At 34.7% G+C, this 15841-nt stretch overlaps 1 protein-coding gene across 5 annotated transcripts in view; it reads right to left on the bottom strand.

Annotated features, from left to right (window-relative positions):
- LOC149535248 (uncharacterized) overlaps positions 1 to 15841 on the bottom strand; it is a 52159-nt gene that overhangs the window by 10380 nt on the left and 25938 nt on the right. For 3 of the 5 annotated variants that reach the window (XR_016358077.1, XM_089807480.1, XM_089807481.1), the window contains exon 5: positions 1301 to 1402. The exons of the other annotated variants lie outside the window; for them this stretch is intronic. Coding sequence is in view for 2 of the 3 variants with exons in the window: in XM_089807480.1 (XP_089663606.1) it covers positions 1301 to 1402 (102 nt within the window). In the remaining variant the exon portion in view is untranslated. The remainder of the gene's footprint in view (positions 1 to 1300; positions 1403 to 15841) is intronic. 5 annotated transcript variants of the gene reach the window in all.

Here is a 15841-nt window from a genome sequence, read left to right as displayed (position 1 = left end):
CTAACTAAAAACACATACAGCGCTTCAAGAGTAACATGAAAATCAACCAATAGAGTGTTCATTTACCAACAAGACATTTTGGGAAGCATCACACCAATAAGCAACCACCCTGAACTGATGTTGTTCCCTAGCATCAAAAAAATCTATAGCTACCCTCTCTTAGACCTTGCTCTCTTTCCAATAAAATTAATGTGTATTTTACTGATCATGTTTTCTTTCAGTGGTCATGTGCTAAACCTTCTGTGGTACTTGTATTTATTTGTTATGATAGACGTGTTAAAGATTTTCGAGTGATGGTTTGTTTTGTAAACTGGGATCTTTAGTTTTTATAAAATCTGGGAATGATGATGTGTCTGAGGATAATATAAGAGTAACTAGCTATCTCAGCTGTCATAGTGCATGTTGTTGCTTTGTGGGTTGAACAGTTGCTCTGTCTGAGTTGAACAAACTCCTGCCATATATCAAGATCATGTGATGAGTATCAGGAACTTCTCAAAAGTTCCGCTTGTTTATGACCGAACCAAGCAAGTGGCTGACAAGACAGGGATGAGATGGAATGATGGATAGAATGTTCTCAACTATTAATTTGAGCAGCAAGAAGATGTGGGTGTTCACAGTTTTACCCGATGTTTGAACATCACTTTGAAGGATGCCAGTGATAATATTAGTGAATGGCGATAATGAATTTGTTTGATAGTTGATGATAATATTCCTGTTTGATTTGTTTATGAAGAGCCATAGTCTGCAGGCAAAGTTGCTAATCAGAAAGAAGTGATTCACAAAATGATCAACAAGATGTCTTCGATTGTAGTCCTGTGGTACTGCTAGGGGACATGGAGGCAATGGATCTGATTGTGCCTCTCCACTGACTCGTTTCTTGCAGACCACCCTCTTCCTGCTACTTGTTATGGAGTCCACGTGGAGAAGCAGACAGAAGAAATGCTATTTTTTTAAATCATTACCAATTCTTGAGGTCACTAGACCCAGCAAAGCTCTGAGATATCTGATAATAAATTAGAACACAATTTAAATTATTACTATCAGACAGAAAAAGGTCTTCTGTTGCATACCTCCAAGGTATTAGGTGGTTTTTTGAGGCATTTCTGCCCTACACTAGACTTACAACTGCATCTTTGTTGGTGTCAACCCCTGATTGGCTTAATATTCTTTATAAATAAACACATATGACTTAATGAACACAAAAATGTAAACATTAATCAAAGAAAAATGATTGAAAACTTAAGCACATCATTTGTTGGCATGAGTCTGATACAGATCATCAGTTCAACCTGTAGCATACCTCATGGTTATGATCGCCAATATGTGGCAATTCCATATTAACATGAGAACTTTGAGCTCCATGGTTTTCCAGAATATTGTTGCCCAAATCATTTGATGTTTGCTGCCATTTAAAGAGGAGTAGGCACAATACAACAATATTAGCCAAGTGAAACAGCTTTTTCAAATATTGAAGAAAAGTCGAAGACTAAGCTAACATATTAAATAAACTGCAACAAAATAAATATCAAACTGTTGAAAATCAGAAAATTATTACAACTACAAATCAAAATTTCGTTCATGTCCCAATGTTCATCAATCAAGATTCAAGACTCAAGATTCAGTAATCAAAATCATAAGGATTCTTAAAAAAATCCCCATCATCTCCAACTGCTGCTAGATCAAGATCATTTGAACCCAAAGTGGTTCCACTTGCACTAGATGCACCATGTGTCATGATGTTATCATCATCATAATCACCTATGACTGCAGCGAGTCTAGTAAGATCCTGAACCGTTGCATCCAAGTTGGCACACTCAAGGGCTACATCCCAAAGCTTGGCTGCCTCTTCCTTGTAGTGATCCTCCTTACATAACAAAGATAAAAGTTGGTGTGAATGTAAACCAAGTTTCATCTTTTTATTAGCCCAACTAGTTACACTTCTCTAAGTGGATAAAGGAGTATGTACTAAATTGTAAAATACAAGTGGTAACAAACAAAAAAAACTTAACAGTAAGAGGACCTTGCTTGCAAGAGGTTGCAGATGCTTAAATGGTTGACCATAAAGATACCACCGTGTGAAAGCTCCCATGCTGTTTTGGTCCCTTATTGCAATTAGACTAAGTTTTACTCTTGGGGCAACTAAGCCAAATTGTGTCCTAACTTTTTTGTGGATTTCTTCATCTTGGAAGAGTCTTTCAAAAGTGTTGTAGCATACATTAGCAACTCCTTCATCTGCATATGGTGCTACTCTATCTAGCATGGAAAGTATTTCCTCGCTATAGCACCCTAGAGATAGGACATATGAAAGAAGATGCAATGGGGTGGTCATCTTTTCCCAATGATGATGAATGATTGTTACAACCTTATTGCATAAGGTTTCACATTCTGTGGGGTCATTCTCATGTGTTTGTATGGAAAGTTTTACCTTCTCTACCATTGTGTCCATGCCCATAGACATTCCCCAAACAAGGTTTATCCGTATCAACAAAGTGGAGCATTGTTGTGACAGGCTCAGCAAAATCCATTACAAATTGCACACAAGCCCACCAACTATCATCCAAGACCAATGTCTTGACCTTTTAGGCCATCCCTATATGTGAAGCCTTCCATATACCCCATTGGTTGGAGATAACCATTCGACTCAATGCCCCTTGCACCTCAGAGAGTCATCTCATAATAATAGTATGAGTTACAAATCGAGTCTCAACAACCTAAGCAAGTTAATAACAATATGTCAATAAATATTAAGCAAAGTTATATACAATTTGGTAATAGAATATAACATAAAATTTATTAAAAAAATTTAAAATGAATTTAGATAAGACAAAAGTTTTGATAAACTATCAATGTATGAAATCAATTATATATTTTCTTCTATAGAATCCTTTTAAAGTATTAACATACACTTTGTAAACGAAGGTATGCCTTCCTAAATCCTCCCGAAAATGCAAGGGAAGAAAGATGTAAGGGAGGGTATGCCCTCTTGAAGATCTTTGAATAGTAACAAAGGTGAATGTATCAATGCACAAAGGACATTAAATGTCCTAGGCAATACTGGGGGTTTCCTTCCCCGTTCTTTTTCCCCCAATGCCTGCATTTTGAATGGGGTAAAAACATTTCTAAATTATTTCAAAATATATTATATAGGGCATTAAGCCTTTTACCAATCAAGAAATATATATTAAAGTTGAATAAATTAATTATATTTAGTAATTGCCATTTACCTTCAGCAACTCCAATTTGGAGAATGGCCTGAATATTGATTGTGACATTTAATGATTTGTCACAAACATCTCCTTCCCTTCTTGGTATATTTGTTTCACCCAATCTATAGGAGTGTCAATCTGTTGCATGACCAAGTTGAGGGACTATACGATGCATGGTGTCCAAAAAATAGAGTATATCGGCCCCCAACCAAAGCATTTGTGCCCCTACAATTTTTCGCATTGTTTGTAATCACCTGGAACACATTCTCACTACCCACCATCTCTATGGCCTCGATGAGAATTTTAAAAATGTATTGTGCATCTTTCACTTCCCCTGCACAATCAACTACCCTCAACAACATTTCCCCTCTGGGGGACATTGCAATCACATTAATCAATGGACAATTTCTTGTATCTTTCCATCCATCAGAAACAAGAGAAATACCTGAAGTTTTCTAGGAATTTCTAATTGGTTGAAGAGATCGCTCTACAGAAGTCCTCTCTTTTTGCAATAATGTGGTATGCATCTTTTTACACCCGGTTGAAGAGAGCTTGTTGATCAAGCCATTGCATGTGTCTATGCCAATGGTCTTCTTCTCAACTTGGTGAGATAATGTCCTTTTTAATTTTCAAAATATAATTCTTACTAACTTTTGTATCTTATTTGCAGGTTGTAATCAGACTATGGATAATCGAATTATTTCACAAGTCTGAAACTGATCTTTGATGCTCAATCTCCAAGAGGCGAACACAAATTGATTTTGGTGCCCCTCTTCGAAGATCAGATCTGCAATATATACATATGGAAGAGGTATGTCCAATGAGCAGACATGTCTCAAACAGTGGAGGCATGTCTGTTCATGGCATGCATATTCTTTTGTACCATTTTATTACGAATTAAACACCCTATCACTAATCGGGTTTATGCATTGATTATGTCTCTTAACAACCGATGATTGGTATAGACAATGTAATCAAGTTTGGTCTGATAATAATCTTTGCACAAACAAATATCTGATCTGAATGTAATCACCGACAATCATTGCTCGATCGGGATTATATGTGGAACAAGAAATAATAATAATCTGCAAGCAATTAATAATCTCCAAATGCAGATTGACAATATACTTGGAACTTATGATGTTTTGATCAGGTACAAGGATGATAATCAATTTCCAAAGACTAGATCAAATGATGATATGATTATAAACAATTAAAATATGTATGTATATATATCTGTATACACAGTGCACACACACACATCAGAGAATCAATCATCATTCCTCTATCTGATCGAAGCAATCATTTGTTCAATACTCCCTCTTAGCTAGGGAAGATAAAGTTCTAAGTATAGATCACAACAATAGGCTCATCTATTGTGAGAAGAGATATCACCTTACTCGTGATATCAAAATATATGATATGCTCAAGAATATCAAGTCACATGACATTCTTCATAAAATATCCAAATTATGGTATGTGCAGTGACATCAAGTCTCAATATGTCTACGATAACAAACCATGGTATATCCATGGATACATTATCCACCATGATTATCTCATAAGGACCATAATGATCTTCAACTGATATCAAGTCTCATGATATCTATTAGAATGTCCAAGAGATACTAACTATCATGACATGTCCATGGATATCAAGTCACATGATATCCATCATGTTAGTGAGACTATTCATTGTAAACTCATCACCTTACAATGTCAAATACAAGTGTGTGTGTGTGTGTGTGTGTGTGTGTGTGTGTGACTCAATCTCAATAATGACTTATATTTTCAACCATAACAAGTTTCTTCCTAAAGTGTTCAACTTTAACTCTAGGGAGAGGCTTGGTGAGAATGTCTCTTGTTGTACTAATATACTCCAACTGAGTCTCAATGTGTTTTGATCTATCATTGAACATTGGATTCACTGAAAGCTTAATACAACTTTGATTGTCACAATGGATAGTAGTAAGATTCAGGGGCTCACCAAACAATCCCACGAGCAATTTCTGGAGCCATACTACATCTCTTGCTCCCATAGAGGCTGCAATGCATTCAGATTCTATTGAGCTTTTCTGATTGGTTACACTTCCAGCCCAATATGAATCAGAGTATCTACATAGATCTAGGTGTACATTTTTGTATTCACCATATCTAATAGTGCCTAGAAGGTATCTCAAAATATGCTTTGCAGCAACAAGATGTATCTCCTTTGGTTCACACATAAGCTGGCTTAGAGCATTCAGTAACATATATCCAGTCTTGTGTTAACTAAATACATCAATGATCCAATTATCTATCTATAGAGAGTGGGACGTGCAAATTTTGATTTTGTTGTTGCTTCCTTCAAATTTGTGTAAATTGGTTGCTATAGGTGTAGTCAAGGGTCTACAGTTCAACATTCCAAACCTCTTTAGAATATCAATAGTATATTTTCCTTGATTAAGAGTGACAGCATCTGATTTTTGCCAAACTTCTAATCCAAGGAAGTATTTTGAAGCCAGGTCCTCCTTACGTTGAGTGATAAGGTGATCTTCTCTTGTGATTAGCAAGGCATCAACATATAAAAAAGGTATTAACATATCACCATTAATTACCTTAAAAAAGAGATTTGGATATGCATCGTTCTTGGAAAATCCTAGTCCAACAAGATAGTGATCAATCCTCTCATACCAAGCTCTAGGCACATGTTTGAGTCCATATAAAGCTTTCTTTAATTTGCATATTTGAGATTTAGCATTATGTATTACAAAATCTTCAGGTTGTTCTAAAGAGACTTCTTCAATAGCTTCATTCAGAAGTACGGACTTCACATCCATTTAATGGATCTTCCACCCTTTAGATGTTGCAATAGTTATTAGTGCTCTTACTGGGGTGTAATGGGAAACAGGTGCAAACATCTCTTTATAATCAATACATTCTTTCTGTGTTTCTCTATTTTGCCATCTGCAGCATGTTTGATTTTGAAGATCCAATTCGAAGAAACAACAAATTCCGATTTTGGTCTTGGTGCTATATCCCATAAATCAATCTTTATGGCGGATTTATACTCTTCTATCATGGTATCTTTCCATGCATGATGTTTGAGGGCTTTTGTAACACAAGTTGGTTCTGATTTGATGATCTCACTAATCAAGGCAAAATAGCTAGAAAATTTATGGGGTCTCTTACTTTAACTAAAAGTTCCTCTGGCGTTACATCATAGTTAATATTATGATTAAGGTTACCACATTTATAAAGGTTGAGTTAAGGTTATTAATGAGGTTAGATTTAGTAATATGATTAGAACTAGAGCTTTTATTAGGGTTAGGGCTAGGATAATGATCTGGCTTTATGTTATGATGAGGGTAAGGTCGGGAAAATATCATTTACTATATAGGTTGTCAATTGATCTTATTACTTCTACCATTATATGTTAGAACAAACACATTTTTCTTCTAAACATCTTTCAATATTTCTTCGGCATACCCATTGCACCCTAAGGTGCGATTCCTAGTATATGAGGTTTATAAAAGGATTCTCAAGGATGCTCAATTCAAATGGACTAAACATTGTCATACCTCTTTTGAAGAAATAAAACAAGCTTTGACAAGAACTCCTAACATCAAGGGACCTACATGGGGTGAACTATGTCAAATAAACAAAGAGATGCTTCTAATTTTGATATAGTAGATGTCGTTTGAATTCTTGAAACCTTGAGTCATATAACAGAGTCCAATCTCTTGGTTGGAATCTCCTGCTCAGTATGTTCTTTCATGTCATGATTTCCTCAGTTGGATTATTTTTGTGTGCCATGTGACTCATGGTTTCAAGAATTCAAAGGACATCTATAGTAGAATTAGAAGCCTTTGTGTGTGAATGAAATGGTCCACCCCATGTTCATCCCATGATGACAAGAGTTGTTAAAGCTTGTTTCATTTCTTCAAAGAGGTTTGACAATCTTCAATCCATTTGAATTGAGCATCCTTGAGTAAAGTAAATAGGGATTCACCCTTTTTATTGAATCCTTTGATAAACCTCATATACTAGTAATCACACCTCAAGGTGCAATGGGTACGCCGAAGAAATATTAAAAGATATTTAGAAGAAAAATGTGTCTGTTCTTTCATATAATGGTAGAAGTAATAAGGTCAATTGACAACCTATTTAGTGAATGATATTTTTCCAATCCTTACCTTCATCATAACTTAAAGCAAGATCATTATCCTAGCCCTAACCCTAATAAAATCTCTAATTCTAATCATGAGATTGATCATATTACTAAATCTAACCTCATTCATAACCTTAACTCAACCTTTATAAATGTGGTAACCTTAATCATAATATTAACTATGATGTAACTCATTATCCTAACCATGATTATAACCCTAAACCTTATTGACAACCCTAATTCCAACCTTTACACTACCTCAACCCTAATCTCAAATAAGATCATAAACCAAATTTTAACCCTAACCATGACTAAACCTAGACTCTTCTCCTAATCAATAATCCTAAAAAATCTAACATAATAATTTTAAAATAAGTTTATATTGTATAAAATAATATAGAAACAATATTAAAATGATTGTCTACAATTAATATAATATATATCAAGTGTAAACGACAAGTACACTTTAAAACTGCCAAAATTTAATATTACATATTTATTTAATATTTTATTATGAGAATATATATAACATAATAAATACATTTAAAATATAAAATCTAATAAAATAATATATTTTTAATTTATTTTATAGATAAATAGGTTCTTGATAAGTTTTGTTGTAATAAATATTTTAATAGCTTATTTTATAGCATATTTGTTTAAAAAAATTATAAATACACATAATTATCTTAAGATATAATTTAAAATATTGAACCTAAAGAATTTCACAAAGGAAACACCTTAAACATTAAAGTTTAATTTTTTTTCCTCATAATATTTGAAATAAAAATTAGTAAATTAACATAATATTCTATATATACAAATCTAACGTAATTTTAAATATGATTCTCTAAATAAAATACTCTGTACAATAATTAAATGCATTCTAGTTAATAATAATCAAAATTTAATTTACATAAAACTATATTTATGTACAACATAATTAGAATTATAATAATAAACATAAATTAAATGTTTAATCTTAAATCTTAAATATAGCATTTAATTATAATATTATTTAAACACACCATTTAATCACTACTCCACTTGTTGCTGCCCACGGTTACATTCAACTTCATAATAATTGCAATTTATTTTATTTTAAAAATTATAAAAGATGAAATTGATAAATTTAAAAATTGAACTTGAGCCTAAATTTAATAAATATAAAATGGGGATTAATAAAAATGTAATTTTTTTTGCCATTGTCCAAAATACCTTTTAATTTTCTTATCTTTAAAAAATAAAATTTTCAACATTTTTTAAGGAGTCGGATATCTTCTCTTAAGATGGTGACAAATTTGTTCCAACTGGCATCTATGGTGTGAAGTGTGCCGTTCCCAGAAAATTATGATGCAGCGTTCCCCAACTTATTAAATGGGTGAGAACATGTTCCTTGAAAATGTGCGAGACATGTTCACATATGCCTTCAACAAGACATCTGTAACTAAATAAATAAATGGAAAATGAATGAGTCATTTCAAATGGAGAATGAACAAATCAATTAAAAAGTGTTGAATAGACATCGATTCTGATCATCTTGCATCGATTCTACCCGATTTCTGACCGCAGATCTAATTCTAAAGTTGTACAACTTTTGAATAGGTATGTACACCTTTGGCGAAAAAAATCTTGCATGACCAAGGTAGCTCCTGCATTGGCTTGAGTTGTTGGAACAACAATTTGTTTTATGATTTCTACTTTGCCCGGATCCATCTTGATCCCCTCTTTACAAATGTGGTAGCCTAAGACTATCTCGTCCTGCATCATAAGTGAACATTTCTTGTGATTTAAGGAGAGGCTATGGTCTCTACACCTCTAAAAACAAAATCTAGGCTTTCCAAGGCTTCTTCAAACATCTTACCATGGACTGTGAGATCATCCATGAATACCTCTACACAAGAAGTAGTGAGATCAGCAAAAATGGCTAACACAACCCTCTAAAAAGTTGCAGGGGTATTACAAAGACCAAAAGGTAGGACTCTATAATCATAAGTGCCCAAGGACAAGTGTAGTGGAGGGAGAGGCAGTTGATTCAGCGGACGTGGTTTTATCTTGGTCTTGCAGAGCTACCTGGATCTGATTGTACCCACTAACCCATCAAGAAAAGAGAAATAACTACTACCAGCAAGATTGTCTAGCACCTAGTCTATGAATAGCTGAGGGAAAGAATCTCTTTTAGTGGCCTTATTAGTTCCCTATTGTCGACACAAACCCTCCGTTTCCCATCTTCCTTAGGTGTTATCACCGATAGGGACTAGCAAAACCCATTGATTGTCCGATAGGATGAATAAATCCCAATTTAAGCAGTTCTCCTATTTCTTGCTTTACAACAACTCTCAGGGTTGGGTTAATTCTTCTTTTTCCTTGTCTGATAGGTTTAACATCCTCAGTATAAATATGATGAGCACAAATATTAGGATGAATCCCTATCATGTCATGATACTAACAAGCAAATGCTTGAGTATTCTTTTCCAAAACTGCTTTCAATTCCATTTCCTACTTGGGCAATAGATTTGATATCATAAACAATGGTTTATCACCTTAAGCCAGAATTTGTTTTGTTTCACCTAGATCTTCTATGGGTTCCTTAACCAAGGTATTCAAAGGACAAGGATATATGAATGAATGTTGTAGAGGTGTTCCATCCAACTCTTCTAGTTTAACTTCTTGCCCCTAACCTATGTCAGTCTAAGAATTCACATACTCATCAAGGTCAATTGTTATTTTATTTTGTACCAAATCTTAGAATTCATTGAAGTGATCTTTCAGAGTTACCATCGCTAAATCAACAATTTCATCTCCTTAATCCATTTCTTCATCTACCCACAAGGGTATGTTATTCTGGAAAGTTGGTATTACAAATTGATAGATAAAAAGCCCTTTTTGTATAAACCAGAGATCCCAGAATTATCATGATTTAGGCGATTTCACGATTCCAATCAAGCCTCCCGAGTTTTGGTGACGTAGTAAATCGGATCGGCGATTAATTGCCAAAAATCACCGAGTTAGGTGATTCATCCAAAATTGCCAAAAGGCAGTAGAAAAAATCAGTTGCACAACTCTATAGTTGGGCCAACAAAAAAACAAAACAAATTAAAAACTTTTATTATTATTATTTTTACATTCCTTTTACTAATAATCCTAAAACGCCTTCTATTTGTTTAGTATGACAAGAAGAAAGGAAAAGTGAGAGAGAAGAATGGAAAAGAGAAACCATACGTTTGCAATCAGCAAGAAAGAAGAGCATCAAGGAGATCACAAATCAATTTGGGGAGGCTATAAGTTTGCATTGGGAGCATTAAGTAGTCGATAGCAATGCTCCTCAACTCATTCGCAAGAGGTAAGTGTTGATTTTTTTTGTATGTTAGTGTATTTTTTATTTTTTGTTAAATTGTTTAAGTTTTAATTTGTAAATCTTGAATTTTTTTACTAAATTGCATAGTTCAATCATGCCAACCCTACAATGTTTTTAGAGCAAATTTGTAAACATGTATTTACAATTTTCTCAAAAAAAATGTAGAGTTTTATTTATTTATTTATTAGTTCAAGTTTTTAATTGAATTTTTTTATTGCAGCAGCCTTAACTTTCATTTTTCACAATGCCTAAAAAGGATGAGGCTTGGAAATATACCGAAGAATTTCCTAAAAGAACAAAACATCAAACAAAATGTATGTTTTGTAAAGAAATAAATTCTAATGGAGTCTAAAGATTCAAATACCATATTGTTGGCATACCTGGACATGATGTTACCGTGTGCACTCAACAAACTGCTGACGCAAAACATTTTGTTATGTGCAATTAGAGACATGTCAAAAAGATAAGTTAAATAAGAAAAGGCAACTTGAACAGTTAACTGATATTGGCTCCCATGCTCCCACATCTACAAGTTGTGTAGGAGAGGGTTCTTTCGAGCGTCCCTTTCATCCTAGTGCTAGTGTTAGTGCTTGTGCTAGTGCTAGTGTTAGTGTTAGTGCTAATGCTAGTCATTTTGCTACTAAGACTAGCCCTATTACATTTGGACCTAGAGTGCACAAGTCAAGATTGGATAGTTATTTTGTGTCGCGCACTACTCCTAGCGCACAACCCTCGCTTAAGAGCATGGGTTGGAACGAGGAGATTCATGATGCTACCAGAAAACAAATTTACAAATTTTCGTACTTTTCCAGCATTCCATTTATTGCAGCCAGGTAATTAATTATGTTTTATTTGTTTTCTTTAAGTTTAAAATTAAACTTTAATTATTTCTACTTGTGTAATCATATTATATAATGATTTGTCATCTAATCATAATCAATTTGTGACAAGTGTCCTTATTGGCAAGGCATGATAGATCCCATAACTGTTTATGGTCTGGGGTTTAAAGCCCTTGCTGAGGCTGAGTTGAGTGGCAACCTCTTAAATAAAATGGTAGAAGATTTGAAGCTTGGGTTAGAGGACCACTGAAAATCATGGACCCAAAAGGGTTGCACCACCGTGACTAATGGTTGGATAGGAGGAATGGAACACTCCTTAATTTTCTTGTTTCCTGTGGAGGTGATTGATCATTCTACTTTCCTACATGCATTGTAAATTGTAATTGATTTAAATTTAGATATGTTAATTGCTAATTTGTTAATGATCCATGGTAATTAATTATTTTGCTCTATTTAAATTCTATAGGATCCACCATGTTCCTCAAATCTATTAATGTTTCCTCTCATGTAAAAAACGCCACATACTTATGTAAGGTTATTGAGGAAGCCGTAGCAGAGGTGGGGAAAAAAAAGTGGTGCAAGTGGTGAAAAATAATGCAGCAAGTTAGTTGCTGCAGGTAAACTTTTATGTTTTAACTTCTCAAGTTTTGCAAATAAATTTATTTGAACTTTTGTATTTATAAGTTTCTTAACATATGTAAATTTCTAACTAATTTACACTTGTTGCAGGCAAACTTTTGATGGAGAGGCACCCCAAAATATTTTGGTCTCCTTGTGAGGCACATTGCCTTGACCTCATCTTAGAGGACATTGGTAAGCTTGAATGGGTCAAATCATGTGTATAAAGGGCCAAAAATATATGCAAATTTATCTATGATCATGCATTCATCCTCATCAAAATGAGGAAATGCACGAGACAAAGGAAGTTAGCTCATCCTAGCATCATGAGGTTTGTCTCAATTTTCATCACACCACAATCCTTGTTGACATCAAGGGAAGAATTAAGGTGCATGTTTGTTGGGGAGGAGTGGATTTCCTCTTCCTTTGCTACATCCACTATAGGGATAGATGTGATGAATTGCATCTTTGATGAGTATGATTTTTGAACACCTACTAAAGAAATATTAAAGGTAAATTTCTTACAATGTAACATTTAGTATCTATTATTTAATTGTTTAATAATTTAGTTTTACTTTTAGTTTTATATTTAAGTTTTGACTCAAAAAATAAAATTCACATTATATGCAAGTTAGTGATCCCCTCGTATCTCTCCTACGAAATGTTCATGAGGAGAAACTCTCTATGAGCTACATGTATGAGGGCATAGATAGGGCCAAGGAGGCCATTAGATCCCAGTATGTAGAAGTATAGGAGAAGTATGCCCCCATTTGGGAGATCATTGATTGGAGATGGCATAATCAGCTCCACGGACCCATCCATGCAGCAACTCATTATCTGAACCCAAGATATCTTTTCCGTCCTGACTTCAAGGCAAATGAGGAGATTCTAACTAGACTATATACAGTGACGAAAAGGTTGAGTAGTGATGGCAGTGCCTCAACTGCAACCATTGAGCTAGACAATTCAATAATCAAGAAGGGGCAATTGTCTCTAGCAGGATGGCCATAGATGCTTGCGCATCATTACAACCAAGTAAAAATAATATATTCTTAAGTTTATGGCTTATAAGCTATGCATTTTAATTTTTTATTTTGTAATTTACCCTTAATGTTTGTAAGATTCTTGTTGGAGCTGCTATCAGAGTGTTATGTGACTACTTAGAAATATATTAAACTATTGCCTTCCAAAGAACTCATTATACCAATGAGATCTAGACTGACTATTGAGTTTCAATGACATTTAGTAATCATTACAACTATTAATCCTTATCAGATTTGAATATCTATTTCATTGAGACGTGATAGACTGAAAATGAACAACTTCTTTAAAAAACCAGATTCAATTACAACTAACTTCTAGCTCCCTTAGGAGGACCTCCTAAGTATAAGAAAAATGTAATAGAGAAGGAAACTTGGAAGTAAAGATCTCAAGCCCTGGTTATCAATGGGAAGGAGAGTGTCAGGGCTAGGAAGTCCTTCCACGCCACCCAACTTGTCCAATCCGACGTTTCTTCCAACCCGTCTGCTATATATGTGATGTAGATGTCGTTTGCCCACACACTACCTCTACCCGTCCACTATTGACAAGTCACATTAAGCACTCTCCAGTCTCGTGATGCCTCTATTGTTAGTCAGACCCTCAAGACGATTACCTCCTTACAAACCATGAATTCGTGAGTGACTACTACTGTTGAACCAATCTATTCAGAACTTAACCCAACGTGGATGCTTTGAGAGCTGTCGGTTGGTTGCCTACTCTCGTGCTCACTACTCCTATACTTTATTTCCATTACCACTGTTACTGCCAGTCAATCCCACTGTTACTAACTCTGCTGTGATTTCCTTGCTGTTATATTGCTCACGTTGTTGGCACTAGAAATTGCATGGTCAATTTTGAGTCACATAGAGAAAATTTTGAGAAAATCATGCCCTAAAGTGCCTTTTATGCATATGTGGTCGGTTGTCAGTTTGAGGCCTAGATGGTGTTTGAGTGGCTTAACACCTTTCATTTGACGTATGCATGTGATCCACAAATATCTTTTACCCAGGAATGTGTCATGACCCGCCACCTTGGGGATGTTTAGTATACATACCAAAGAACCTATGTTCCAAGTTTCAAGTCGTTTCAAATTCGTTTGGCTAGGTTTCGAACCCCTCAAAGTTGGTCATTTACTGTTTTGTACATTCGTGTAGTTGTTCACAATTCTGGGAAGCCCTGTTCAACCAATGATATCTTTGACCCAGTTGACCCAAATGAAGAAATTATTTTTGCACTGTGTTCTAGGTATCAGATACTTCATATGTTCAAATTTTGAAGTCATGACGAATCCATCTACATATTTTCATATGTCCGTATATTTGCCAAAAATTACTTTTTAACACATTTCCCTGTTAAAATTTTCGAGTGCCTGTTTTCGAAAATTCGTCAAATGCGTCATGTGATTCGTCATGAGCCCAAAACATAGAATTATATTCTCTTCATGGCAAAGAACCTATATCCTAGTTTCCAGAATCCCAAGTGATCAATAACCCAATTTTATAATTCCGAATCCGAGCCTAGTTTATGTTTTTTAACATTGTTTGCCTGCAGGTTAATTGAAGTATGGATGTTCAGCAATTAAAATCTCCTGACTGAGAGTTCATCATGGGCTGAAAATTTGCAATATGATAGAATGTGTAGGATTGAACACTTGTGACAATTTTTGTGGCCTGACTATTTGATTGAGTCAGTTTTTAAGCCTAGCTGGCGGGCCTCCAGACACAAATTCACAGTTTGCAGGTAGGAAGTGATATGAGTTTTAATTGTCAGTGCTCGAAATTAAAAAGGGGACTTCATCTATAATGCAACAACAAAAGGATTTACTATGTTTTGAGAAGCCATTAAATCAATTGATTTAAGGTATGCAAAAGGTCATCAAATGCTGGCTAATTCAATTTGGCATTAGTAATCATAAAGAATGAGCCGGCAATGCAACAGAGGAATGCAAAGTTACAGAGGAAAATCAAAAGAGCATAAATTACAAATGAAACAAGAGATAATGGAAAATGTTTTGCATTTCTCACAATGGGAAGCTTCATATATTGGTTATACAACTGAGAATCACTCCATCTTGGTTATGTGTGAGAAAGCTAAATACAATGGAAGATCTCCACGCATAGAGAGCAGCATGGGAGATTATTTATATATGACCATTAATTCTTATACATTAATGGATTATAATTTTAAATCCATTAATTCATGAAATCTAGATGGTAAACATTCTCTATGGATTTCCCAAGTCTTCCAGACATTGAAATGAAATAATTTCTACCAAGTACTGGACCCAGCCTGAATTTGGGCATCCATTAAAACCGGATGAGTCTATCTTTGGGGTTAATGCAGATTTTTCAGAGTAATCCATCAAATCCTTTGACCAGAGATTTAACCATAGAATCATTAAGTCATGGTGTCCAAGGAGAATGCAAATTTCTCCATGTTTGAATATTTCCACAGCCAGCAACATGTGACAAATGACTTTCTTTATAGAGCTTTTAATCACGTGAGGAGCTGGGACCTCCCACAGCAAAACATAATCCATGGCAGTATACAAAGGAAGACCATGCCAAAATGGAAGGAAGACAAGGCAATGTTTAAAGCCACAGGCAAGGAAGTGCAGAGTAGCAAAATG

The sequence above is a fragment of the Cupressus sempervirens genome, chromosome 10, assembly GCF_028749045.1.
Source record: "Cupressus sempervirens isolate cs-2001-9-10 chromosome 10, ASM2874904v1, whole genome shotgun sequence".
Lineage (NCBI taxonomy): Eukaryota > Viridiplantae > Streptophyta > Pinopsida > Cupressales > Cupressaceae > Cupressus > Cupressus sempervirens.
The sequence above is the reverse complement of the archived record's forward strand: the minus strand, read 5'-3'. Positions and strand labels throughout refer to the sequence as shown.